General features: G+C 49.1%; 2 protein-coding genes across 3 annotated transcripts; both read left to right on the top strand.

The window, feature by feature from the left end:
- The first annotated feature begins 331 nt into the window (after positions 1 to 331).
- Positions 332 to 5,506, top strand: LOC142899970 (gasdermin-E-like). Of its 2 annotated transcripts, none has more exons than XM_076043939.1 (10): positions 332 to 495; positions 1,452 to 1,670; positions 2,142 to 2,334; positions 2,436 to 2,613; positions 3,337 to 3,457; positions 3,680 to 3,811; positions 3,963 to 4,084; positions 4,216 to 4,402; positions 4,533 to 4,603; positions 4,857 to 5,506. In XM_076043939.1, the coding sequence occupies exons 2-10, from the start codon at positions 1,460 to 1,462 to the stop codon at positions 5,097 to 5,099; spliced, it is 1,458 nt and encodes a 485-aa protein (XP_075900054.1). In that variant the 5' UTR covers positions 332 to 495; positions 1,452 to 1,459; the 3' UTR covers positions 5,100 to 5,506. The 2 variants fall into 2 exon arrangements, with proteins under 2 accessions (XP_075900054.1, XP_075900055.1); XM_076043940.1 differs by having other exon boundaries at positions 1,422 to 1,670.
- A 1,221-nt stretch (positions 5,507 to 6,727) lies between these two features.
- Positions 6,728 to 10,258, top strand: nup42 (nucleoporin 42). The gene is made up of 9 exons (XM_076044149.1): positions 6,728 to 7,029; positions 7,345 to 7,644; positions 7,778 to 7,866; positions 8,000 to 8,076; positions 8,304 to 8,390; positions 8,483 to 8,558; positions 9,384 to 9,404; positions 9,465 to 9,481; positions 9,614 to 10,258. Exons 1-9 carry the CDS (start codon positions 6,830 to 6,832, stop codon positions 10,070 to 10,072), a joined length of 1,326 nt encoding a protein of 441 aa, XP_075900264.1. The 5' UTR covers positions 6,728 to 6,829; the 3' UTR covers positions 10,073 to 10,258.
- Positions 10,259 to 10,355: the final 97 nt, after the last annotated feature.

Below are 10,355 nucleotides of genomic sequence, written 5' to 3'. Positions count from 1 at the left end.
TGGAGGCCTCGGTCACGACCCAGATGTTGTTCTGATTTCCAGCAGCAGCATCTCCAGCTTCAGTGAGCTGCCGGACTGCAGGTTTTGAGCGGAAACAAAACCAAAAACCAATTAAAAAAAAAATATATATATAATAATAATAAAGCCTCCGGTAAAAAAAAAAATAAAAAAAATTCAAAGATCGAGGCAAGTCTGATCATGTCCTGCGAGAGAAAAACACAGCGACGAGCTCGCATACCAGAGTGCATGTGATTGTAATTAGGGGGGAGGCGGAGGAGCAGCCACGCCCCCTTACAGTAGTCATACACGCGCAGTTCCGAGCCACCAGATCAGACCAGATCTCCAGAGCCCTCAGGAGGTCCCCGAACCGTCCTCCTTACTCTCTCCGTTTAACAGCAGCAGCCGAGCGGCGGCACGTCGAGTAGCTTCCCCGGCGGATGGAAACATCGGGAGCGGCCCGAGAGTGACGTCAACAGCAGCTCGGAGCAGAGAGAGGTGAGGAGGAGGACGAGGAGGAACTTCAAGTTCGGTGCGGGACAGTTGGGATATTTGTTCCTCAGTTTTTGGTTCCAGCAAGATCCAGAAAACTGCGGATGTGACGCGGCGAAGTGGCGCGTTGCGCCACGTACTTTATATATTATTTACCTTTTATGTTATTATCATGATGATTTCATTGTCGCGACCCGCCCACCTGGTCTGGTCTCGAGAGGTCTGAAGTGGTCTGCCGGGAAACGTGTGCGCGCGCTGGCACACGTGCTCTTCCTCTGCTCTGCTCTGCTGTGTGCGTGTGTGTGTGTGTGTGTGCGCGCGCGCGCGTGGACTTCTAAGGGGAATTTATGATAGGAAGTTGAGGTTTGTTCAACTCTTGCTAAAACTCTTTTTGAACTTTTGAAAACAGAAAGTTACCGATGACTTTTTTTTTTTCTGATGAGTAAGAAAAAAGAAACCCTGTGTGTGTGTGTGTGTGTGTGTGTGTGTGTGTGTGTGTGTGTTGCCAAAAATGAGTTATGATACCAGTGTTTAGGGACCCCCCCCCCCCCCCACCTCTCTTCTGACGTCAGGAATTCATTCCAAAATAACTTCACAGGACCAGGTCTGTGTTGCATCAGGCATGTGTGTGTGTGTGTGTGTGTGTGTGTGTGTGTGTGTGTGTGTGACTGTGACTGTGGCAGACAGACAGGTGGCGCTGTGACTCTGTTGCTCTCCAACCTTCCTGCAACACTGTCATCTCCACCCTGGAATCTCAAGGAACTGATCAGGCAAGATGAACAGGAGGGGTGTGTGTGTGTGTGTGTGTGTGTGAGAGAGAGAGAGAAGGAGAGAGACAGAGACTTCCCTCTGGGCTGATGAGTCATTGACCAACGGTTTTCTGCTCCACTTTTCTTTCTCCACCAACTGGAAACAACCCTCACTGGTTTCAGTTCCCTCCGTCTCCTGTCCTGCTTTTTCAGCCGCCACCATGTTCTCCAAAGCCACTGCCAACTTTGTGCGGCAGGTGGACCCCGATGGTAGCTTCATCCACGTGTCCCGGGTCAATGACTCGCTCAAGCTCCTCCCACTGGCGCTGGTGGTCAAGCGCAACCGCTTCTGGTTCTGGCAGAGCCCCAAGTACCTGCCCACCGACTTCACGCTGGCCGACCTGCTGCAGGGCACCGAGCCGCTGCAGCACAGTGAGTAACAGCTGCTGCAGCACCGCTAGCCAGATGTGTTTTTCTTTCCTTTTTAAAGACTGATTTAGTGGAATAATTAAACTTGAGTGACACGCTGTTATAAAAGGTGCAGGAGTGTTGAGAAATGTTTGACTTGTGAGATTGCAAGCGAGAATCAGTGTTGCTAGCCGTTAGCTAAGCTACTAAGGCTACGTTCAGACGGCAGGCGAATCTGATTCAAATCAGATTCCTTCTTAAATCCGATTTTTTTTTTTTCAATCTGGATGGGCTAAAAATCGGATTTTGGCTGGCAGTTTTAACGTGGTCTAACTAAATTCAGATAAATCTGATATATTTTCAACCTATCCTGTGCTTATGGGGATATAATATTATCCGTGGAGAACCGGTCCGCGGCCCACTGACGTAGTGAACTACTTCCTTGTCGGATTGGGAAGCTCCACCCACCTCTGTACACTTCCCCTCCCCCGCCAGGTGTGTCCCGCTCAGAGTTTGTCAGCTTCCAGGGGACGTTCCGGGACAAGTGCATGGGAAAACTGGACACAGAGGCCTCGTCCATCAGTGTGTCGCTGGAGGGCCGCGGCATCTCCAAGCTGCAGTCCAGCTTCAACAAGCTGGACAAGGAGAAGCTCGACGTGAAGGAGCTGCTGCAAGGCTCCACCAACAGGTAGAGGAAGTTCTTTCGTTCCTCTAGTTCTTCTTCCTCTCCTCACGAGGGTCCGACTAACAGTGTGTCTGCCCTGGGTGGCCCCACCCACCCCCCACCAGGCTGGTGGACATGCAGCACGTCCTGGTGCGGCAGCTGAAGAAGAAGAGCGAGGTGCTGGTAGTGGTGAAGGAGGTCGTCCTCACCACCAGTCCCTGCTCCCTCACACACACCAGGAGGGACCAGTGTGCCCTGAAGGGGGCGCTCAGCTTGCTGTCCCAGCTGGGAGGCTCCGTCCAGGTGTGTGTGTGCACGTGTGTGTGTGTGTGTTTACAATCCCCAACTGTTTGTGATGTAGATAACTAAGGGCCAGAACCACAAAGCGATCGGTAGCGGCTCATTTGAATGTATTTAAATGAGTCATTGCGCGCAAAAGGACACGCCCCCTTCTATGCAAATAGGCCTCATTCAAATAGCGGCAGATCCAGAAAGAGTTTGCGCTCGTGTCCGCACGCAGTTTGACAGACGGAAAGACCGCCAGCCAAAACCAGGCGCAGCTTCTGTCTGTCAGTGTTTCTGGCTTCTGAGTGAAACTTTCCTCTCTGAAAAGCCTGAAATATATATATGGCTCCCCAAATCTTATACATAGATAGGCATAGACTACAGTATATATGCCAATATTTTAGATGGGCTGTGAAAAATACAAATGGTACTCAGGTGTTGGTGATTGTCTTGCTTATAGAATGACTAACGCGTCTTGACTTTCTTTCCATTATGGCAGCAGTCTTGGTGTGACGGAGGAGGCACCGTAGTGCCAGGCGCAGACAGGAGCGCGTTTATCCTAGCAGAGTTTCACTGTTTGACCTCCGAGAACGGGAAATTTTATAGAGAGAAAGATTAAAATTTTTTTGCTTTAATCTTTTTTGGCTACTTGCTTCAGCAGCGAGGGCAGCCAGCTCAGCTGCACACCCTTCTTTGAGGATCTGCCCCTAAGTGAGTGTGTGTGTGTGTGTGTGTGTGCAGGTGTCAGTGAAGGAAAGCAACAGTGTGGAGGTGGACAGCGATGTCTCCCTGGAGATCCCCAGTGGAACCGTCATTGCCTTCAGTGTTATGGAGCTGGAGATCGAGAAGGACGGACAGTTTAGTGAGTGTGTGTGTGTGTGTGGTTGTGTGTGTGGTTGTGTGTGTGTGTGTGTGTATGTCCTGCAACCACAGAGTTGGATGTCAGAACTGCTTCCTTTAATGTGTCACCGAGTGTGTGTTACACTGTGGTTGTGTGCTTCCTCATGACAACATGTGTGTGTGTGTGTGTGTGTGTGTGTGTGTGTGTGTGTGTGTGTGTGTGTGTGTGTGTGTGTGTTTTCAGTTATTGGGGTGCAGCCAAACACCATCGGTGGCATCCATTCTGACATGTGGCGGTCCGATGATTCTTTGTACACCGTTGATGGGAGGTCCAGCCAGGAGGGGGCGCCGGTGTTGCTGGGAGCTCTGCTGGATGGTCAGTGTCTGGAAAACACAAACAAACAAACAAACTGACTAACTGAAAGAGACTCAGGTGGTTTGAGTCTGAACCTGAAACAGAGCCAACAGACTCTCTGGATTCTCTTCTTCGTTGGTGGCTCCTGTCATTGTTCTTGTATCTTCGACAGAAAATACCGACCTGGAGCTGGGTCCTCTCGCGCTGCTGCACCAGGAGTCCCGTCGCTCCATCTTGAAGGACCTGCGGGAAGTGGCGAGGGACCGCACGGTGCTCTCCTCCCTGCAGTGCCTGGTAGGTTTGGCGCCGTCTCTGGTGGAAATGAGGCGCTGCAGAGCGACACAGTCCCTCCCCTGAAAACCCTGACAGATTCTGCTGAGCGTCTTGCGCAGCAGTGGGTGTGACTGGCTGTCTCCCTTTCTCAGCTGCAGGACCTGTCCCTCGGTGAGAAACTGAAGGTAGCGGGTCATGGTGGCGAGCTGTCCGACTCCCAGTGGGAGCTGGTGTGGGCGGTCCTGAGAGGACTGGGAGAGGAGGAGCTGACCTGCTCCTCCTCCTCTGGGGAGTCGGCTCTCCTCAGCGCTGCTCACCTGCTGGTCAGCGCCCTGGAAGGTGACTTCAGGACTTTTAGATGTTTCCTCTGCGATTTATCATATCTAATTTTCTCAATTATTATTAACTTATTACTAATTAATACTCATTATTTTCAATTAATTAACTTATTTATATATTGATTTTCCAGAGCTGCCTGATAAGACTCTGAGCCTTCTGAGCTGCTGTTCTCCTGACCTTCTGGAAGCCTTCAACTCCCTGGTGAGTTCCTTCACTTCTCTCCGGCGTCACGTTTTTCACAATCTGTTCTCTTCCTACAGTTACATTTTTGCACCAGAAGGGGCACTAAATGTCCAAAGTTACCCCATAATAATCCTTATTAATCAATGGAACGCACTTGTTCAGTGGCAGCGAGCGAACTCGCTAGCTAGCTGATAAGTCGGCACACTGGGTTTCTGCACAATGACTGATTGAAAAGTAATTATGTCTGTTTTGTGTGTTTCCACGGCAACAGCTGCGCAGCCTCAAGGAGAGCACTGAGCCCCTCCTCTCCCTCCAGCGTCTCGCGCAGCCACTGCGGGACGAGCAGACCCTCCAGCAGGGGGCGCAGCTGCTCTCCTGCACCAATACGGCCCTGAGGTGGGATGGCGAGCGGCTGTGGCTGCAGGGAGAAAGCGACGATGGCGAGGGGGGCGCGGGACTTCCCGCGCTGGTGCTCTACACCGCCGTGTGCGGCCTGTCACTGCTGGCCAAGTGAGTGACGACCACTTCCTGCCAGACTGAAACACCTCGCTGTGGCTGCACCATGACACAATTATAACAAGTCCTGTGCTCCCCATATATGTTTTTTTCATGCATAAGAAGAAGCTCTTTATAAGTTTTATGCTGTGACTTCTTCAAACATTTCTAAAATTAGATGCATGCCAATGGCCAGAATGCCATTACCATAGAATATTTATATTCATATTTTATTTTTACAAGTATAAAAAACTATGTTGTACTACAGAACTGAATGTTATGCATGTTTTTTTTTTAAATATACATATTTTAGACTTTTACATCAACTTTTTATATAATTTAATGAAGCTGCCTTCATTACGCTGCTGTGTCCTGACGCTAATTTATTGTTGTTTCACTAAATAAAATATAAAATTTGTGCAACAGGTTTGTCTCTTTGTATTCTTGCTTCATTAAAATATATTCTTTAGACATGGAAAAAAGAACGCTTCAAGTTTGACTTGTTGGGACAGTGCATGTTAATGAACAGTAACATGTGATACGTGACACACATGATACAAGATGTAGCGTAAATACGCCGGAATTAGTGTGGATGCTAATTTTCATGGATGGTCCCCAAGTGAAACAACATAAAAACACAAAAAGATCATCAGATCAGCAAACATTCAAACCACAAATGTACAAAAGACCTACATGAGAAAACCAAACACCAAAGCAGGCCTGAGTTGTGTGTTTGTGTGGACTGTTGTGTCGTGGTCTTCATCAGACCGACGGCTGTGTTTCAGTGGTGGTTTGAATCTTGTGCACACCACACACACACACACCTGACTAGAAGAAGTTACGAAGGTGAGATATGACAGTGACGCAGGCACACCTCTCCCTTCAGGCTGTGTGTGTGTGTTGGTGTGTGTGTGTGTGTGTGTGTTTAAAGCTAATCAGATCATTTCACATGTGTTTGTGCTTTCAGGCATGAAAACACCCTTTTAACTTTTCTGCCGTGCACGTCAGGAAATGAGTTCCAGTGCTTTGAAAACAAAAGGAGACACAAATGCATGAAAAAAAACCTTAGGCCTGTTTATTTTTATTTATTTATTTATATCCCTTGCTTAAATTGCAAAACAGCACGAGTTTAATCAGTTGACAGAGCTCCTGGGATGCTCTGACTTTGGGACCTTGTGGAGAAGCTGCTATGGGACTGCAGCAGATCAACAGATGGGTGTTTATAAGTTCAGCTGCCAAAATTTCAGTTGAACTAAACACAGTCAAAAATAAATAAATCTATGAATCATTTAGAAAATCAAGAAAACCAATCAGAGACGACACTGAGGCGTTACGAAACGTGAACACATTCCATCAGCAGGGAAACATGGTGTTTATGTTCCCAGCAAAACCTCAATTACACCTTCTTTCATCAGCAACTAATAGCCACCTCACTCCTTTCTTTACAGTACTTTATTTCGTAAACATCATCTGACCGGAAATTATTCTACTCTATTTTATTTTTCAAATTAAGAAATCGTTTCCAGTGTGTCTAAAAGGAAGCAGATTCAGCCCAAAGCCCGTAAAACATCTGTTATTCATCTGCCGGGTCACTCGGGGCCGCTGTGTGTTTTTCCCCTCCGTGTTTATGAGGCCAATGCAGGCAGCGTAGTGATGACGCAAATTTCCGGCGACGCTCAGCGCTCATGAGCGCGGCTCGACCAGAGCTGCTGCTTGAAGTCCGTTTGACCCGCCAGACGCGGTTCCGGGATGCCGGTGTGCAACTTCTTCCTGCAGGGACGCTGCCGGTACGGAGAGAAGTGCTGGAATGAGCACCCGAGAGGCGGAAACCGGGGAGGAGGAGGTGGAGGAGGAGGAGGTGGAGGTGGAGGTGGAGGAGGCTACAACAACAGTCGCTCCTTCGGGCAGCAGCAGCAGCAGCAGCAGCCCCGAAGTGGTGGTGGAGGAGGAGGTGAAGTGGTTTATTATCTTTCAAAAACATTGTATGATACATTTTGTTGCTTCTCAAACGCTGCGATCAGGTAGCAGACGGCTTAGCTAACAGCTAGCGAGTGCTAGCTCCAGTGATCAGCCTCCGCCGGTGGTTTGGATCGAGGTCTGGCTACAAACAGGAGATTACAGTCATTGTTAACAACAAGTCAAAAACAACTTTCTTGTAATAAAACCTACAAAATCACACCTGCTCATCTTCTCTCATAGCGGTGGAAAAAAGTCGTACCAACAGCAACACGAGTTGACGGATGTTTCTCCTGCATGGCTCCAGGCTTCGGGAACAGAGTGTGGGTGAACCCGTCCCAGCAGAGAGGAGGCTTCGCTCAGCAATCCTCCTTCTCCCAGGGAGGAGACGACTGGAGCCGAGGGGGAGGAGGAGGAGGAGGAGGTGGCGGTGGCGGTGGCGGGAGGAGGGACAACGTCAAGGCCTCCAACTTCAGCTTCAGCGACAACCGGTTCTCAGCTCTCAACTCCTCCAGCAGCTTCGAGCAGGGACGGCGAGGCGATGGAGGAGGAGGAGGACGAGGTGGTGGTCAGCAGGCAGGTGGAGATGAAGATGACGACAAGAAGTTGTGAGTCTGTCGACTATTTATTATTATTCTTTTTTTAAATGTGGTGTAAAAAATGTCGGGTGTCGTCTGGAGAAGTGAGATGAGGTTTCTTCTTCTTCTTCTTCTTCTTCTTCTTCTTCTTCTTCTTCTGCAGGGAGATGATCCAGATGGACATGGAGGTTTGGGAGACTTCAGGCCAGTGGGGCTTCTCCTCCTACTCCAACTTCAAGGCCTCCTTGTCAGGTGTGTGTGTGTGTGTGTGTGTGTGTGTGTGTGTGTGTGTGTGTGTGTTTGAACTAGCATGTGATGAAAGAATTTCTTTTTTTTCTTTTTTTTGCAACAATAACCTGGAATATCTTTGTTGTTTTCCCCTAAGGCTTCACTGATCATTCCCCAGAGGAGATCCGGCTCTTGTATTACACCTGCAGGGCCTCAGGAGACCTGCAGCCCTACGTAAGTGTCCTGCAACTCAATACTTGATATGGATCTCAGCAGCCAATCAGATGAAATTCTGCTCAGTCGTTCATTTCTCATAAGCAGTAAACACTGCTTGATTGCAATAATGATTCCATTATTGCATGATGGTTTAATTCCAAGCTGTGTCTTCATTAAATGTTGCTGCTGCTGCTGCTGCTGCTGCTGCTGCTGCTGCTGCTGCTGCTGCTGCTGCTTGTGTTTAGGTGAACGGCATGAACCAGCTGCTGAACCAGTGGAGGAGCAGAGTGCAGGAGCTGCGGCAGATGAGTCCGTCCACCCGAGCTGCAGTGGTGAGACGCCAGACACAAACACACACACACACGAGACAATTTGTGCTAGCGTGCTAGCGTGACGTCCCCCTCTGCTTCTGCTGTGCCTGCAGCTGGCCGAGCTCAACAACCCCACACCAATGACGGCTGGCTTCTTCTCTGCAGGAGCATCTGGGTTCGGGGTCAACGGTGAGGAGGTGGGCGGGGCTTAGAGCACTGTCAGCTGTTCAGTCACATGACCTCAGACTGAGCCGCTTCCTCAGGCAGGCAGGCAGGCAGGCAGGCAGGCAGACAGACAGGAAGTTGGGACCCATACAGAAGTTTTTTTTTTTTTTAGAATTGGGAAATAAGGCAACAGTTCCTGCTTTTACCACCGGTGGTCACCGTGTTTGCAGCATAAGCAGAAGTATTTGAGACACAACAAAGGGAAATGGAAAAAAAAAGGCAGAGAAATGGAACTTTCACATGGCAGGAAGCACTGAGGCTAATTACACATGCTGGCTGGTTAGCATTAAATGGGATTTTTCCTCAGGCCTTCCTGGCAGACAGGCTGTATATAGACTTGTATCTATTTCATTTATTTATTAGCTAGCGTGTGGTGTGGCGCGACTCATCAGGACAGAAAAATGGATAAATGGACACAAACGAATAAAACAACAAAATAGATAAATATGCATTTGAGTAATTAGGGCTGAAATGATGAAGGAGGAGAAAAAAGAATTCATTAGTATTATTATTATTATTATTATATAGATATATATCAACAAGTAAGGAGATAAATAAAAATAAATAAAGACGTAGCCTTGAAAGGTTATTATTTATTATTATTATTATTATTATTATTATTATTATTATTATTATTATTATTATTATTCTATAGGTAATTATTATTATGTATTACACTGTGAGAGCTGCATCCTGATTGTAGAACAACACATTCATAACAATAAGATGTGATCATGTTGTTGTTGTTGTCTGAACAAGCTGACTGTGAGTCCCTCTGATTGTCTGCAGGCTTCGGAGCTGCAGCTGCAGTCCAGGCCAGCGGCTTTGGAGCTGCAGCTGCAGTCCAGGCCAGCGGCTTTGGAGCTGCAGCTGCAGTCCAGGCCAGCGGCTTCGGAGCTGCAGCTGCGGTCCAGGCCAGCGGCTTCGGAGCTGCAGCTGCGGTCCAGGCCAGCGGCTTTGGAGCTGCAGCTGCGGTCCCGGCCAGCGGCTTCGGAGCTGCAGCTGCGGTCCCGGCCAGCAGCTTCAGCTTCGCTGCCCCCACCAGCAGCAGCGGCAGCGCCTTCGGATCATCGGCACCTTCATCCTCCTCCGGCTTTGGCTCCACCTCCGCAGCCTCCTTCTCCTTCGCTGCTCCACCTGCTGCTGCTGCTGCCTCGTCCTCCTCCACCTCCTCGGGGTTCGGCTCCGCCTCCTCCTTTAGCTTCTCCTCCACGTCGGGAGGCTTCGCCGGAGGCTTCGGCTCCAAAGATCCAGGAAGTGGCGGTGCTTTCGGACAGATGGGGGGAGGGGGTTTCGGCTCTACGCCAACAGCGGTGGCTACGCCCACTGCGGCTGCTGCTGCTCCGGGTGCCTCAGACTCTTTGTTTTCTCCGGAGAGCAAACTGACGGCCGAGGAGCTGGAGCAGTTCCGCGCCAGGAGGTTCACGCTGGGCCAGATCCCCCTGAAACCACCACCGGCCAACATCCTGGTGGTTTGACCGCACCACGCCAAAGTCACGGGAAGGTCACGTGACGCTGCTGGTCTGCAGCTGCAGCTGCAGCTGATGACCAGGGTAAAAATAGGCTAGGTGTGTTTTCTTCTTCCTGACCTAAGATAACACTTGTAAATAATTCATATAGTGACTCAGTGCTTCTCATTTCATCAATAAAAATGTGTATTTTTATTATTTTTGTTTTTTTTTTATCAAAGTGATTGATCAAATATTGAGGAAGACAAGACAGGTGTTTGTTTTCTTTACGGCAAACGCAGTAGTTACGCAG

The sequence above is a fragment of the Nelusetta ayraudi genome, unplaced genomic scaffold, assembly GCF_046127955.1.
Source record: "Nelusetta ayraudi isolate G7.1 ecotype Tasmania unplaced genomic scaffold, CSIRO-AGI_Nayr_v1 ptg000079l, whole genome shotgun sequence".
In the NCBI taxonomy this organism is placed as follows: Eukaryota; Metazoa; Chordata; class Actinopteri; order Tetraodontiformes; family Monacanthidae; genus Nelusetta; species Nelusetta ayraudi.
The sequence above is the reverse complement of the archived record's forward strand: the minus strand, read 5'-3'. Positions and strand labels throughout refer to the sequence as shown.